This window comes from Ascochyta rabiei, chromosome 22, assembly GCF_004011695.2.
Source record: "Ascochyta rabiei chromosome 22, complete sequence".
NCBI lineage: Eukaryota > Fungi > Ascomycota > Dothideomycetes > Pleosporales > Didymellaceae > Ascochyta > Ascochyta rabiei.
Window position 1 is genome coordinate 665,056 of NC_082426.1, and position 15,698 is coordinate 680,753.

At 52.5% G+C, this 15,698-nt stretch overlaps 6 protein-coding genes and 1 non-coding gene across 7 annotated transcripts, besides 6 other annotated features; 4 read left to right on the top strand and 3 right to left on the bottom strand.

Annotated features, from left to right (window-relative positions):
* Positions 1-349: 349 nt before the first annotated feature.
* EKO05_0011437 (uncharacterized protein) lies at positions 350-568 on the bottom strand (the record flags this gene model as incomplete). Its single annotated transcript, XM_059637993.1, has 1 exon — positions 350-568. One exon carries the CDS (start codon positions 566-568, stop codon positions 350-352), a length of 219 nt encoding a protein of 72 aa, XP_059493976.1.
* Positions 569-2,488: 1,920 nt separating this feature from the next.
* Positions 2,489-2,559: a tandem repeat.
* Positions 2,560-2,571: 12 nt separating this feature from the next.
* Positions 2,572-2,667: a dispersed repeat.
* Positions 2,668-3,676: 1,009 nt separating this feature from the next.
* On the bottom strand, positions 3,677-3,898 carry EKO05_0011438 (uncharacterized protein; the record flags this gene model as incomplete). The annotated part of the gene is made up of 1 exon (XM_059637994.1): positions 3,677-3,898. One exon carries the CDS (start codon positions 3,896-3,898, stop codon positions 3,677-3,679), a length of 222 nt encoding a protein of 73 aa, XP_059493977.1.
* Positions 3,899-6,886: 2,988 nt separating this feature from the next.
* Positions 6,887-8,720, top strand: EKO05_0011439 (uncharacterized protein; the record flags this gene model as incomplete). The annotated part of the gene is made up of 2 exons (XM_038944427.1): positions 6,887-8,609; positions 8,662-8,720. The coding sequence occupies 2 exons, from the start codon at positions 6,887-6,889 to the stop codon at positions 8,718-8,720; spliced, it is 1,782 nt and encodes a 593-aa protein (XP_038792623.1).
* Positions 8,548-8,580: a tandem repeat.
* Positions 8,721-9,568: 848 nt separating the features above from the next.
* On the top strand, positions 9,569-9,661 carry EKO05_22t2. Its single transcript has one exon. It is a non-coding gene; the product is annotated as a tRNA-Ser (tRNA).
* Positions 9,662-9,901: 240 nt separating this feature from the next.
* On the bottom strand, positions 9,902-11,921 carry EKO05_0011440 (ATP-dependent DNA helicase II subunit 1; the record flags this gene model as incomplete). The annotated part of the gene is made up of 2 exons (XM_038944426.1): positions 9,902-11,806; positions 11,856-11,921. The coding sequence occupies 2 exons, from the start codon at positions 11,919-11,921 to the stop codon at positions 9,902-9,904; spliced, it is 1,971 nt and encodes a 656-aa protein (XP_038792624.1).
* Positions 11,868-11,891: a tandem repeat.
* A 426-nt stretch (positions 11,922-12,347) lies between the features above and the next one.
* On the top strand, positions 12,348-13,690 carry EKO05_0011441 (uncharacterized protein; the record flags this gene model as incomplete). The annotated part of the gene is made up of 2 exons (XM_038944429.1): positions 12,348-12,584; positions 12,632-13,690. 2 exons carry the CDS (start codon positions 12,348-12,350, stop codon positions 13,688-13,690), a joined length of 1,296 nt encoding a protein of 431 aa, XP_038792625.1.
* Positions 13,691-14,022: 332 nt separating this feature from the next.
* EKO05_0011442 (Pyruvate dehydrogenase (acetyl-transferring)) lies at positions 14,023-15,494 on the top strand (the record flags this gene model as incomplete). The annotated part of the gene is made up of 4 exons (XM_038944375.1): positions 14,023-14,163; positions 14,246-14,379; positions 14,433-15,123; positions 15,177-15,494. 4 exons carry the CDS (start codon positions 14,023-14,025, stop codon positions 15,492-15,494), a joined length of 1,284 nt encoding a protein of 427 aa, XP_038792626.1.
* Positions 15,301-15,353: a tandem repeat.
* A 118-nt stretch (positions 15,495-15,612) lies between the features above and the next one.
* Positions 15,613-15,677: a tandem repeat.
* The last annotated feature ends 21 nt before the right edge of the window (positions 15,678-15,698 follow it).

Genomic DNA, 15,698 nt, shown 5'->3' on the forward strand with positions numbered 1-15,698 from the left:
GCTCGGAAAAACTTGTGCAATTATGACAACGGCCTAGTAGAGTGCATATGCACGTCACCGATGCGACGGCCCGTACCACGTCAAGCCCCGTTATCGCGATCGCGAACCAATTCGAACTTTTGTTTGCGACCCTACCTATTCTATAGGTTCAAGCTTGTTACCAACTATCTCTTGCAGAAGATGATCATAGCTGTCAAGTACGCGACGAAGCAATGTCTGGCTGTGGAGCGGCCACAACTGTACCCGTTCTTGGCGCCGCCTATAGCGCGTATGCAGCCCAACCAGCTCATGGTACATGGCGGGGTGTGACTTGCCCTACAATGTGAAGTGGCTGCCTTGGTTCATTTACCTAGTCGTGTGATGGAGGCTGTCCGAAAGAGACGGACTTTTCGGACACGTTACCACGCGCAACGGCTTGGAAACGATGAATGGATGGACCAGCCCGCCGTAGGCTGCCTGCATAATGGAAGGATAGGGTCAATGCGACTGTCCGGTCAATAGAAACGTCAGGACGACTCATACATTTGGATATTACATCAGGGACGTCTGAAGGATGGAGGTCCCACATCGCGGCTGTCAGTCGCCTGCTTCTCTCAACCTCCTCAAGGATGTATCTACATCAAGGATCCGATAGAAAATTGCCTACGATATGTTTCCCTGCCATTCTCTTACACGTCAGGATTGATCTGATCGGGTATCTGGGGCTTGAAGGACTCATCATATCTACAATCCATGTCTGCATGCAGCATCCCGGAATCATCAACACCACACAGTCTCGATTGAGCGATCAACTTCATTGGCACAACGATGGGCCCGGCACTAACCCATGATCGATGATGCTCTATTGCCTTTCCGGATGCACGCGAGGATCTCGTGGTCGGCAACCCGATGCCTCGACGCATATGATTAGAGGATTTGAAAATGAGTTCACACCCTCTTGTCCTATTACATGTAAGAACTCAGCCAAAATCCTCTTCTAGGCTGGATCCAGTCATGACAAGACCGATCCAATCGAGAGAAAAGTATCCGAGAAGCTGATCGCTGTGCTACCCCGTTTAGGACACACATATAGTCATCGTCAGCCTCTGCTAGCATGAATCATGACGCGGCAGATAAACCCTGTGTTCTCGTCATTCTCTCGATTTAATTATACCTGGTGTTACGTGTTTCTGTCAACGATCAGGCAAAATTGTGACCCATGTCGTGTACCAGGCAACGAACAAGCAATGGGTCCTTTGTCCGACACCATGGATTGGAGGCATGCAACTTGCTTGGATAACTATGATACAATTCATCACACGACCGTAAGCCAACTAAAGTATCCGGAGCCATCATCGGCTGTGACGAAGGAAATCATTCACGATACATGGCTACCGAACGCGCTCAAACGCCCTTTTGAGTTGATGCGTTTACGAGCGCTATGGGTACATTTTAAGGTTTTGTTCAAGGGGTTCTGGAATTCTGCATGAGACAGAATAGGGATCATCCGGAGGCGGGTCCGCACTACTAGGTAGTTGCCTTGTTTTGCCTTCTGCGCGTTTCATCCGTTCGTTCCTGATGTTATTAATTCCGTGGATCGCTGTGACGTTATTTATAGACTTGTTTGTCGATTCGTGTCGAGGACCTCAAGGTTCATGCGTTGTGTTATTGACGGCAGTTGCTAAGCAACATGAGTGGGTAGTGTTACTCAACAAGTTCTATCTGGATCTAATCTGCAAGCGAGCGCGAATATCTGAGAGATTAGCCAGCCACAGAGGACTTGAGACGAATGCTTCTTTCAGTTGAAGGGCAAAAATTACAAGGCTGAAGTGCTGAGACCGCATCATGCAGGGTTACAATTCGTTTTCTGGAAAGGTGGCTTGCTCAAAAGACATCCTGCAATGCAGAAAGAAACCTGTATCTTCCGGCATGGGCGAATCATAGCCTTATGATCAGCCATGCTTATGTGGTGCAACTGGTAAGTCCTTTGTAGAGCTTGCTCTACGGTCTTACGCGTCTTCTCCGTAATATCCCTCTCCATGAGGGTCAGACATATGCCCACGTCGTGGCATATCTCTTGCAGTACATTGTGTGTCGCTTTCCAACTATGGCAAGATCTTGAAGGCATCAAGGAGAGTTAGCTCTCTCCTACTGACTGTCGAACAGATCTTTTCAACTCCCCTTCCATCGCTGCCATGCCGGTAAACTGTTTTGTAGGTCGATTCTCAAGTCAATTTCGAAAAGACGACTCTCCTAACGCGCGCAACTCGAGATGTAGACCCATCACACACCAGCACAGCAAGGCAACACTTCGTCCTATTGGCAACTTCCTTATTTCATATCACTTCGCCTCGGCTATCAATAGGGTGTTGTGGCCCTGCGAAGATTTACTTGGCCTCCCAATAACTCGATCTCGCCTCATGTTGATCAGAAACGTTCACAAGGAAACACCCATAGATGGGGGTTTACTGAGTAACTAGTTAGTAACGCTGAAAGTAGCTTAGCGTTCTAGTAATTACTAAATAGTATTTACTATTTAGTATTTACTAAATATTTTCCTTTGCAATTACTAATTAGTAACAGTAGAATGTTACGGGTATTCATACTGTTTAAACCCTAGTTAATCTATCTAATAGATTACTATACCTTTTTGGTCTGTGTAGCTAAGGTGGGTCTAAGCCAAGCCCTTATATTTTTACTAATTAGTAATTAGTAAATCTGCCTAACTATGGAAACACCGTTATAGTAAAGAAGCGGAAACGATCCAATAACGCAGGCTTTCCCAAAACGCGCTTTGAGCGGCACTCACGAAAAAGGTCGCTCTGACAAGGTCGCCAGCACATCGTACTTGACGGTGGTTTGTGCCACGTGACCACTTTACACTCGCATCTCGCGCTTATGTTCCCTGGGAAGCCTCAAGGTTTGGGCAGCCTTGCATTGATACGGTCTGATATGTGTATCCTAAGAGCCGTTTTCTGCGCTGCGCCCGAGCAATGAGGCCGTTCACTGGATACTGCAAGACTTGTACCGAGCCACCGGTTACTACAGTACTAAATCAGGGCAAGCAAGCGATATTCCGGTATTAGGCTATGCAGATATGTCTTGACGCCTCTCGTATCGCAGTGTTGACTTACGTGTGAGGTGGTGGATTTTTGCTCTGTGCTGACCTGGTGACGAAGTCTTGTGGCTGGAGTTGTCGGCCCTTCTCTTTTCTAGCGAGGACTTGCTTGCATGCTGCATGTCGACACCCATCTGAAAAGTCGGTGAATGGTAATATCTTGCGGCAGGCGCTAGTGCGCTGTACAAGACTTGTTACGTCCAATGTCAAGAAGTTGTCTTTTTGGAAGAGTCGAACGCGTCCAATAGGACTGTCAGAGAACGAACAGCATTAGTTCTCTCAGCACTCAAGGTTCTGCGCTACCGAGCTCTTTGAACAGCCCGCTAACATCTTTCTTTTAGTCATTTTCTTATCTCACCTCTCTCGCCTTTCTATCGACATATAAGCTGTCTCTTCTCCTCTCTCGGTTCCACCATCAGCCGTCTTCTCTAGTCTTCTCAGTTGGCTCAACTTCAGCTATGGAAGATCATGTTTATTCTCGAATATGAAGATTGGAGAGATGTCTTCTGGCAAAGATACACAGACACCCCAAACCGTTGCTGCACTTCTCGTTTCAAATGAATGAACAAGTTTACTTATTCAAACACCAACTTGGATGCCGCAAATGAGAATCGGCGCAAGAGTTGCCTTGCAAGAAAGTACGGAACCATGAATGCCAAGCGCTGACTGCTGCTGCCCACACAGTCGCCGCTTTTTCGTCTGTCCGCAAAGAAGCAGCTTCTTGGCTAGCTTTGAATTTGCTGGAATGTTGCGCGATCGAATGTGGAACTCTTCGCAAGTGCGAAGAAAGCCCAGATCCATGACTAAAGACTAAGTGGCTGCATCGTTATCAGTGGGAAATGCCCCGGCTAGACTGCCTCCAAGTACGTTGTTCCAAGCGCTACAATCTGTACACGTAACTCCAAAATCACTGCCCCAGCTTGGCAACTTAACAGGTGCCCGAACAGGGTTCTCATGCGTAAAAATACTCCTTATGGTCCGGCAGCTTTTGAAGATCTGCCATGTACTACACTATGATTCCTATGTACGCCTCGCCCATGCTGGTAAGTGCATCAGGTACCCTTGGTGTTCCGCCAAATCTACTAAAAAATGGTTCTCCTGCCATTTAGCCTCAACTTCTGTTGCAATTGTGCGGCTCTTAGACTGATCTTCCTGAGGGCCTTCCTACTTGCCTGCGCGAATCGGTGCCTTATTGTCTGCCCTCAAGCTGTAAAATCTGGTGCGAAAAGGTCAGCTGTCGATCATCACTCGATCCTTCTCCTTCAAGGACTTCTCGACCTACGACTATTAGAGGCCCCCGACAGCATTGATTGCCCTGGTGCCACCGACCCTTACAAGTTCACTGAGACCTACTCCGCCGAGGATTTTGCAGGGATTGGACCCAGCGAGAGGATGTTGAAACGCCATATGTCAAGGGACAGTACCAAAGTCATTGAATTGTAGCAAGCTCATCTCTAATGAAGGAGATGAAGAAGATCTAGGTATGTTCATGTTTGCAGCAGACGAAATCGAATTATTGGGAATGAAAGCTCGCTTTGTATGTCTACAATTCGACCAAAACAACACAGCTCAAGCATCGCATCGGCGGCAGTGAAGACCGTGCTTGCTTCAATTGTCCACGGCCGCTTATAAATCCTCTCTATTCCGAGCTTGAAAGCATCAAATGTGCACGACGCAGCCAAACAGGTTGTGCGCTCTGAATCTTGAACCTCGTATTGGCGGTATCCTTCCATTCTTCTAGTGCAAAGACCAAAGTCATAACTCCATCTGTACCATGCGCCTCTAGACTGAGGATCAGTACACTTCTGGCAAAAAAAGATTCAAGGATATCATGAATGAAGATGTACATTAAATACACCGGGTTTGCAAGACATACGTTTGTCTTTGTGGAGTCATATTCACCAGTCCAACGGCACATTAGAGATTCTTAGCTCATCTCAGCTACTCATCAAATGCAGCCGAACATTCCCAAGGCTTTGAACACATATCGTCTTGTAATACAGACACATAAGAGATCACTATATTTCATGTAGCCACATTCAAGTTGCAGCGGCTGTCATATGTGATTCTTGGCATATATTTCCCGCTTGCCATAAACTCGCGTCGAGCGTCCGTGACTCTATACCAAAATCCTTCTCTGTCACTTCCCAGTCAGATATTCTATACGAAGTATCAGTCATGGGGGAAATGCGTGATTTTGAGCACAAGAGCTGTTACATTCAGGCTTCTGTAATATGGGAGCCATTTCTCAGAAACAAGGGATCAAAATTGAACAACACAAGACTAGCTGATCAAGCATCGCTTACGGCGTCTCATGACCATGGTGTTACTCCGTGCTGATTCCTCGACGTATGACATGTCTGCAGTTGACATTGGCTGAAAAACTTGCCTGGTCTGGTGTTCTAGAATATGCACACAGGGCTTATGCCGTGTTCTGATCTATAAGCGTCCGCAATATTCACACATTTGCCTAGCAGCATCTCGCAGATCAGAGGTCTACTCCAGGTCGCCGACGTCCATGCATCGAGTTCTCATGGGACTGTAAGCAGAACAGGCTCTTCGCTTAACTAATTTCTCGTTTCATTAGGCGAGATTGCAATGCATTGCATGCTTAGCATACTTCGGATACGACATCGATGCTTGTTGAGGACCTGCCACGTTTCTAAAGTATTTACACTGCAACCACTAGCTTGAAGTGTAGTTAGGGTCTCTCTAACAGGTAGGGCGTCAGACCGGACGTGAGACCAATGGCAGTGCTGTATTTCGTTGAATCTCACAAAGCTGAGAAAGAGGCGTTGACACCACAGGCCTGGATGTGAGTGGAGGACTATCACGAGCCAGTTTATGCCTTGTTTTGATAGTCAACCAAGCTGAAATTGTGAATACTCTACGCTAAGAGATCCGGTTGCACGAAGACGCTTGTGCAAGGTTCGACATCCTTGTAGTGTTTTCTGACTACCCTGGTGGCCAATAATAGAGCCCTTCAAAGTGCTTTGTGCAGCATTGAGCGCACTCTTACTAACGGAGTGCCATTGCACAGCAGGCATAATGAATGACCTGAGGAAGCTCTTACCATCTGAATTTTTCTCGAGCTCCATCTGTTCAACACGATCACCGCCCATTCATCTATTGTCCAGTTCTTATCTCGATGGCGCAAACGGTGCACAAGTTTCGTTGTGTGGTCCGAGTCCTCTGCAGTACGCACGCGTCGTAGAGATTACATTCGCCACATATTCAAACTTCGGGATAGAAAGCTGTCAATCGCTAATCGGTAATAGAGAGAAAGAACAAGACCGCTTCAAAACCAAGAAGTCAACCCCATGGAGTGTGGGGGAACGGCTGCTTAGCGTCGGACATGGAACACAGCCGGAGCGCCGAGTGCCATGCGAATGCCGTGGAAATGGCAACGTCATAATCAAATGTTATCGATGTCTCCACGCGAACGATCCTACCAGATCAACGGCTGATAGTGCTGTCTGAGACTTAGCGGACCACATGTTGCAGGCGAAGACTTGACTTTCTTCACTTCTCTTTCCTTTTTGTACCGTGGCTGCGTTAGAGCGCATCATCCCTTGGTAAGCAACATTGCGAGCTTGACTACAGCCCGCCTGAACCACGCCCTGGCTGCAGTTCTACTGCGCAGTGTCTCGCAAATACAACGCGCACTTCCTCATCGGCCTCCTTACAATTCTTGCAGTACATCACAGCAATGCGTATGCGACCGTAGTCGAACCCCACCCCTCGATCACCACCAGTGTCAACCCCTGTGCACTTGCACCTGTATCCGCAATGGCGGAGAACACAGATGCCGCGTTTGTCGACGACAACGACCTCGATCGAACTTTTCGACAGCGCCTAACGCCCTCCAATTCAAATTCGAAAGTACCGCTTCTAGTCCACAGCAAGCCAGGGAAGTCCGGCGCGAGTTCGCCTGGGCTGGACACCGACGACGAGAACACTCGACTCCTAAATCCTACCCCAATCGACTACCGGAGTTCGGACAGTAGAGCAGATGAGTATGGGGAACCAGAGTGGTTCCGCGAATTCGAGGGGATGCCGTGGTGGAAACGGCCATCGATTTACTGGCTCCTGCCACCCTTCTTGCTGTTCACGATAGCCTTTGGCGGCGTCGTGGTTCCAAAGATCAATCTAATAATGGACCTGGTTTGCGAGGAGTACTATGCTTCACTCGATGGCAATGGTGACCCAATATCGGGGCCCATGGACCCAGGCGCAGACAGGTGTCAGAACGACGCTGTGTCCTCTCGATCATCGCTCTTCCTCCTATATGGCAGTCTGTGTTCGGGAATACTCGCAGCCATCACCAGCCCCAAGCTCGGCGCGCTGTCAGACCGATATGGGAGGAAGACGTTCATGATTGTAAACACGTGCGGCGCGCTCTTCGGCGAGGTTCTTACCATCCTGGCCGCCAAGTTCCCCGAGACTGTTCATGTTAACTGGATCTTGGTCGGCTACGCACTGGAGGGTCTGTCTGGCTCGTTCATTGTGGGCATGGCCTTGGCACATTCGTATGCAAGTGATTGCGTGGCGCCACAGAAACGCAACGTTGCCTTTGCATACTTCCACGCCGCGTTGTTCGGCGGGATTGCCGTTGGACCCGTTGTAGCTGGCTACATCATCCAGGCACGTATGAAGTATACCAGCAAGATCGACGCAGTCATCTTTATCTTCTATCTAGCGTTGGCAGCCCACGGCCTCTTCATCGTTTTTCTTGTGTTCTGCATTCCAGAGTCACTCAGCAAGTCGCGCCAGGAAGTGGCTCGAGAAAAGCATAGCGAGGAGATGGAGAGACTGGGTCCAGCGTCCGATTGGATCAACCAGCTGCGACACATCAACTTGTTCCGCCCGCTGAAAATCCTCTGGCCTACAGGTCCTGGTTCCTCTTCTGCCGTTCGCTGGAATTTGCTTCTCCTCGCCGCCACAGACACCATCATGTTTGGTGTCGCCATGGGTGCAATGGGTGTTGTCCTTGTTTACACTCGCCGCCAGTTCGACTGGCAGTCGCTTGAGTCCGGACGCTTCGTCAGTATCGTTAACGCATGCCGTGTCGTCGCACTCCTGGGCTTCCTCCCTCTTCTCACCCGACTTGTAAAGGGCAAGGACGGCGTCATGAAGCAGCGCAAGTCTGGCACGGATCGATTCGATCTCTCTATCATCCGCGCAGCCATCTTCTTCGACACATTAGGTTACATCGGTTATGCATTAGCACCCAACGGAGGTCTCTTCACACTCTCGGGTGTAGTTACTGCTGTTGGGGGTATTGGATCGCCGGCACTTGGAGCAGCTCTGACGAAGCATGTTCCGGACGACAAAGTAGGACAGCTTCTCGGCGCGACCGGATTGCTACATGCCATTGCCCGTGTGGTTGGGCCGACTGTCTTCAACGGCATCTACAGCGCGACTGTAGCAGGCTATCGGCAGACCGTCTTCGTTGTCTTGGCGTCGACGTTTGGGTTGGCGTTTTTGTGCAGCTGGTTTGTACGACCTCACGGTAAGCTACACAATCTCTAGTATTCTCGCTTTTCATACTGACAGGAGTCTAGTCTACCTCGAAGACGACAACGAGCCATCTACACAACCTGCAGATGCGACAGATCCGTAGTACGGATCATTTGCCTTGCCAAATCTAGCAGAGACCAGTCTGCTCACCCCTTGATTCAGCAATGTACAAACAGCGACGGCTCGTTGGAGGCCTTTTTTGTATGGGGTGCGTACGGGCATAGCTACTCTGATCACGGGGAATGTGTACATACAGCATATCAGCAGACGTACATAATAGCAAACAGCACGTGGTTTTGATGTTTTTCCAGCCCATACCCTCATCTATACCTCATAATGCATTACCGCGCAGTACAGAAATAGCACAAAATGTAGGTATTCAAACCAGAAATCCGACAATAACAACCCGATTCGCAATTCCAACCAGATGCGTACAGTGCAGTCCAAAGCCACCACGAGATCAAAAGTTCAGGATGGAGGTTTCGCACTTGCCACCTACACTGTGCAGCAATCGTGGTCCCGGCCCAGCTTCAAACGCAACGCACGATTTGCCATAGGAGCGATAAGACCCAGGCTCTTCACTGTGCAGATGGCGTGTGCTGTTAACCACGCGTTAGCAGTCGCGCTAGACGCAGACAGGATACGACGCAGATTTCTCTCGAGTCATTTTGCCGAAAACGAAACGTGAACAAAAGCAGCTCCTACAAGACGACGCACTACATTCCTTAGATTGGAATGCTTCCTCTTAATCGCGATGTTGGAGTTTCGCTAAAGGCAGGTGTGCGATGTAGAACGAGTTGTAGAGGCAAGCCCAGCATGATAGTGGTGGATACTCAGCTGAAGTGAAGTATTTGCTATATTTATTGTTATCTTCATTGCCCGTTTATCAATAATCCCATAGGCACTTTGGGTAAGCAATCACCTCACAAAGAAGAACCATAAACAGCCGCTGACGTACAAATAGCGGAGTGGTTAACGCGATGCCCTGCTATACATAGCCAGGCATTTCCTTCGGGAGCGTGTGTTCGAATCACACAGGTGTCGATTCTTTTTGCTATTGTATTTTTTCCTGGGCGCATTCAAGCAAGCAAGGAATTCAAGTCTATCTTACGGATTACCATGATGACGCAATGTGACTTTTGTTTGCACCTTGAAACAGTCATGTACTGCAAAGTTACGCAAGTTGTGCAAATCGATCCGCGTTTGTTTTGTATTATTGGTTGTGTGAGTATCAGGGCAACCAGCCTCCCATTTTGTAGTGCACTGTGACCTTCTTTATCGATCTTACATTCCCTTACTCTCGAGATACTCCTGCACCCTCTCGATAAGATCTGCCTTCTTCCCTGCCACGCCTTGCCCCCTCTGGCTCAAATAAGCCTTCAGCACCGCAACGGTCTGCTTGCTAATTTGGCCCTTGTCGTTGATGACGGCCATTTGCTGGTCGGTCAAGCCGTCGTCATCGCCGTCTTCGCTCTTTACTTTTGGCTCCGTCTTCACACGCTTGGCGGGCTTTTCCTTCTCCTCGGGCTCGGCTGTGCGTCGCTTTGCTGCTGGCTTCCCGCGGACTGCCAGTGAGTTGCGAGATTGCTGAGCGAAGACCTCCTCAAATGTCTTGCCGTAGTCTTCGATGTATTCGCCGCAGCGCTTGTCGATCTGCTTGAAGCGCGGCACCGTCTTGTCAATGGGGTCGTCGGGTATGTCCTCTTCTAGAGCCATGGCTTGGAGGATGCGGTAGAACCACTGCAGATCTGGATTTGGATATTTCGAAGGATCGTACACACCGCCAGGTAGTTGTAGTTGCTCCATGATTATGCGCATCTTGTCCGTGAGAGCGTCTGTGGTCTTCAGAGGTGCCTCGGCCTGCTCAGGGAACTGGCGGATGTCGTCTGCATAGGGAAGCGGGATAAGCCAGAGACCTGGCGGCATTTGCTGCTCACCGTCTTCGTCAACCTTCTCCTCGGATGGCAGAAGCGCGCATAAGGTGGGTGAGGCATTACGGCGCGCGACAAACCAGACAAGACCCATCTTCTTCGACTTGATGAGCTTCTGTTGCAGCGCCGAGAAAACACGCGTTGAGCCGATGAAGTCTGCTTCGGAAGGATATATGAACGTAGCCTTGTTCGTGTTCGCCCAGATTGGTACACTGGATGCGGGCTTGAAGCCGATAATCCGGATCACTGGATCACCAAAGCATTGCCGTATCCGCGTGATCTCGTCTGGCGTGAATGTGATGGCGTCTCCGCCGAATCTGTAGGCTTTTCTTAGCTCAGTCTTCTCGACCACTCGCGCTGTATCGTCGGCCATGTGCGATGTGGACTGCTGCACAATCTGGGGCTTCTCGCCACCAACCCAGACGTAGCAAGACTTGGCGTGCTCTTGCCGCTTCAGCAAAAGGTAGCCTTTCACGCCTATCTTCAGGCCGGGGCCAAGTTCCAGTGGTAGTGTGAACAGTGCTCGACGAGCAGCAGCTTTTGAGTTGATGGAAGAAAGAAGTTGCTTCAGAAGTGTGATACCTTCGCCGCTCTTAGCGACTTTGGTCGTGGAGGGTATAGCAACCGGCGCGTCTGGGTCGGAAGGTGATGTAGGATAGACCAAATCATCGTAGAATCGTGTGCGGTCAAAGCTGTGGCCCTGGCGAGAGATGGGAAACAAGTCAATGGTGCACCCCAGATCGTACAAGTCGCGGGCTCGTGTCACAGCTGCGTCTTTGTCCTGCTTCGCTTTAGTCGGATAGTCGTTGTCTGTGACTAGGAACAGCCGTCTTGAGGAGAAATTAGGGGCTTTTGTCGTGAAGATTTGGTTCGCACAGAAGAGGACTGTCGCTATGCTTGCGCCGTCTTTTGAAGGCTTCAGCAGCTCCTCCGCCTCGGCTTCATCCTCGACTAGATCGCGCAGCCTCTTCACGTCCTGTGCGGATGGTACGTCGAGATCTGAAAGCAAGTAGCAATGCTGAAAGGTACTGTCTCCGTCTTTCAGATCGGTCTTCTCCGTGCCGAAGAGCAAGATGCCCATCATATCGGTTGGATTCGAGATGATACGTTGCTGCATCAGGTGATACGCGCATTTGAGCGCAGCTGATGTGGGCGAGTCGCGGTCGGCCTTCTTATCGTTTGAAGCCGGAGGACGCTCGAGCATAGTAGGACTGACATCAATTGCGAAGAGGACGGCATCTTTGATCGACTTGTAGCTCTGCTGGGGGTCAACAACGAGCACGCCTGTGTTGTCATGTACATCATACGGTTTCGTCAAGCTCTTCCTCCTCGTCCTCCTCTTCGCCTGGCTTGCGGTCCTGCGCGTCTGCCATGGTGATGTGTTGTCGCTGGTGTAGAGCGGGCGTAGTTTACAAGAGAACGCAGCTACTGTCGTGGAAGAGGCCTCTCAAGAAGTCTAAGACCGGCGAACACTGTTTTCATATGCCAGAGCCACCAAGACTACATTTGGATGGGCGCCTTGCACTTCTTGTTCGCGAGACAAGGCAACAGCTGCGGGAGACGCGTCAAGCTGTCGCGGTATCACGGGGAGCCACAGGCAGGACTAGCGTGTGGTCGGCCGCAGCTTCGCCGGCGGCTGCGATCCGCACGCTCGATCGTCATGTCTGCACATTCGGTGGGCCATGATTGGCTAGGCTTCGACTCGAGCGCTATTATTCACATGGGCTGTCTGGCCACGGCTGCTCTTCTCATACACTCGCTCGGCCAAGGTACCCTTCTCCTCCTTCACACACATTCCAATGGCTCTGCGCACACCTTTGATGCGCGCCGCGGGGCGAGCTACGGGGCGAGCTACACGGACGGCGACCGCCACACCTGCTCTCTCGGCATACAGCGCGCAATGGAGGAGAGGCAATGCGACTGTCGCCCCCGTCACGCAGAGCACCGGCTCGAAGAAGGGCACTGCCATGGTCTTCATGAACATGGGCGGGCCATCGACCACAGACGAAGTGGGCAGCTTCCTGAGTCGGCTATTCGTATGTGTTGTAAGCGTCATGATGCAAGACTAAGCTGACAGGCGCAGGCCGATGCTGACCTCATCCCCCTCGGCCGCCTCCAAAACTACATTGGGCCTCTGATCGCGCGACGACGGACGCCCAAGATCCAGAAGCAGTATGCCGAGATTGGTGGAGGTTCGCCCATCAGGAAGTGGTCGGAGCACCAAGCCGCAGAGATGTGCAAGATCCTCGACCAAACGTCGCCAGACACGGCCCCCCATAAGCCCTATGTCGCCTTCCGCTACGCAGACCCCCTGACGGAGGACATGTACAAGCAGCTGCTGGCGGACGGTTTCGGCGGTGGCAACGGTGGCCGAGCTGTTGCCTTCACTCAGTACCCGCAGTACTCGTGCTCCACGACAGGATCATCGCTCAACGAGCTGTGGAAGTGGAGGACCAGACTGGAAGGCAAGCGGGGCACTGGAGAGGTCGAGGAGAAGGGCGCAATCAACTGGAGTGTCATTGACCGCTGGCCGGCACACCCTGGTCTCGTCGAGGCTTTCGCCGAGCACATTGAGAAGAAGCTGCTCGAGTACCCAGCTGAGCGAAGGGACAACGTCATCTTGCTCTTCTCAGCGCACAGTCTGCCCATGTCGGTGGTCAACCGTGGCGACCCGTACCCAGCCGAAGTCGCAGCGACCGTGTACGCGGTCATGCAGCGACTGGGCATGAAGTACAAGTACCGTCTGGTGTGGCAGTCGCAGGTGGGGCCGCAGCCCTGGCTCGGCGCGCAGACGTCGGACACGGTCAAGAACCTGATGAAGAAGGGCCAGACAGACATGTGCCTGATCCCGATTGCATTCACCAGCGACCACATTGAAACGCTGTACGAACTGGACCAGGAGGTGATTGGCGAGGACGCCGAAGGACACGAAGGCGTCAAGCGCGTCGACAGCCTGAACGGTAGCCCTACCTTCATCAAGGCGCTCGCAGACCTGGCCAAGTCGCACTTGCACAGCGGCGAGGCATGCAGCCCTCAGATGATTCTGAGGTGCCCTGGGTGTACGAGCGAGAGGTGTCTGGCGCAGAAGGAGTTCTTTGCCAGGCAGTCTGGGCAGGACAAGCAGGAGGCGGCAGCGGCGTAGGCCGGGAGAACACGGAACATGTACCTTGTATGATAGTGGAGGTTGTCTCGCAAAACCATGCACGTTGGAAGCACGAAAGCACGAAAGCACGTGTGTTGGGTGCGGCTTGCAGTGAGGCGTGATGTGCATGTTTGCATGCGTGCATGAGGGATGGGCGCAGTGCACAATGGCTGCTGTTGTTGGCTGCCAGGGCGTCTGTTGGGTGGAGCCTAGCGCGGAGTCGGAGGACGTGAGAAACAGCTCAACCGAAGTCCAAATCTTTCGCGGCCTCCTCTCCCTCCCGCCGTCCACCCCGTCACCACCCCCGCCAGTCACCCCCCGCCGGCGCCACCATGCTTTCCAGGTCCATCAGGAGGAGCATCGCCTCGCCGCTCCGCCAGCGCTTCGTCGCTCCCGCCGCGCGCCCGGCCTTCAGCAGATTCGTGACCACCGATGCCGCCTCGTCGCACGCCGAGCGCGACCAGGTGCCCGAGGTAGGAGACCCGCCGTGCGCGCTGCTGGCCCGCTGCCCGTGGGCGCCGCCAAGATGGCGCAGTGATGGCTGACGCACCGCAGTCGGATGACCAGCCCTTCGAGGTCCGCCTCTCCGACGAGGCCTTTGAGACGTACGAGCTCGACCCCCCGCCTTACACGCTCGAGACGACCAAGAAGGAGCTGAAGCAGATGTACTACGACATGGTCGCTGTCCGGTAGATTCCCCCGCCCCCGCCCCTGCCATTGCTCCCTCTGACACGCCGCACAGCCGCATGGAAATGGCCGCCGACAGGCTCTACAAGGAGAAGAAGATCCGCGGTTTCTGCCATCTCTCCACCGGCCAGGAGGCCGTCGCCGTCGGTATCGAGCACGCCATTGAGCGCGCCGACCACCTCATCACCGCCTACCGCTGCCACGGCTTCGCCCTGATGCGCGGCGGCACCGTCAAGTCCATCATCGGCGAGCTGCTCGGCCGGAGGGAGGGTATTGCCTACGGAAAGGGTGGCTCCATGCACATGTTCTCCCCCGGCTTCTACGGAGGAAACGGTATCGTCGGTGCCCAGGTCCCCGTTGGCGCTGGTATCGCCTTCGCTTGCCAGTACGAGAACAAGAAGAACGTCACCCTCGCCCTCTACGGCGACGGCGCCTCCAACCAGGGCCAGGTCTTCGAGGCCTACAACATGGCCAGCTTGTGGAAGCTGCCCATCATCTTCGGCTGCGAGAACAACAAGTATGGCATGGGTACCGCCGCCAACCGTTCGTCCGCCATCACCGACTACTACAAGCGTGGACAATACATCCCCGGCCTGAAGATCAACGGCATGGACGTCCTCGCCGTCAAGGCCGCCGTCAAGTACGGAAAGGAGTACTGCGCCGCCGGCAAGGGTCCCCTCGTCTACGAATACGTCACCTACCGTTACGGAGGTCACTCCATGTCCGACCCCGGAACCACCTACCGCGTAAGCTGGCACTTTTCAACCCATGTTCCTACACACCAACTGACACTCCGCAGACACGTGAGGAGATCCAGCGCATGCGCAGCACCCAGGACCCCATCGCCGGCCTCAAGCAGAAGCTGCTCGACTGGGGCGTCACCACCGAGGAGGAGCTCAAGTCGCTCGACAAGCAGGCGCGCTCCGACGTCGACGCCGAGGTCGCCGAGGCCGAGAAGATGCCCGTCCCCGAAGCCACTGGCAAGGTTCTGTTCGAGGACATCTACGTCCGCGGCTCTGAGCCCGAGTTCCTCCGTGGCCGTGTCCCCGAAGAGAACTTCTACTACACCGAGCACGACATGGGCGCCGAGAAGAAGCCCGTTGCCAGGACATCATAGATTTTCGAGTGATTGGCAGTGGTTGGGGAGACTAGCGAGCGAGAAGAGTTTGCATATGTGTAATTCTACGGTTTTTGGGCCCGAGTGTGCCACGCGAGGATAGGGTTTCAATTACATATCACCATCATCTTCATCTTCTCTTTCTCCTCCTTCTTCCCCTTCTTCTTCCTTTTCTTCTCCATCACGGGTGCACAATACAGCAGG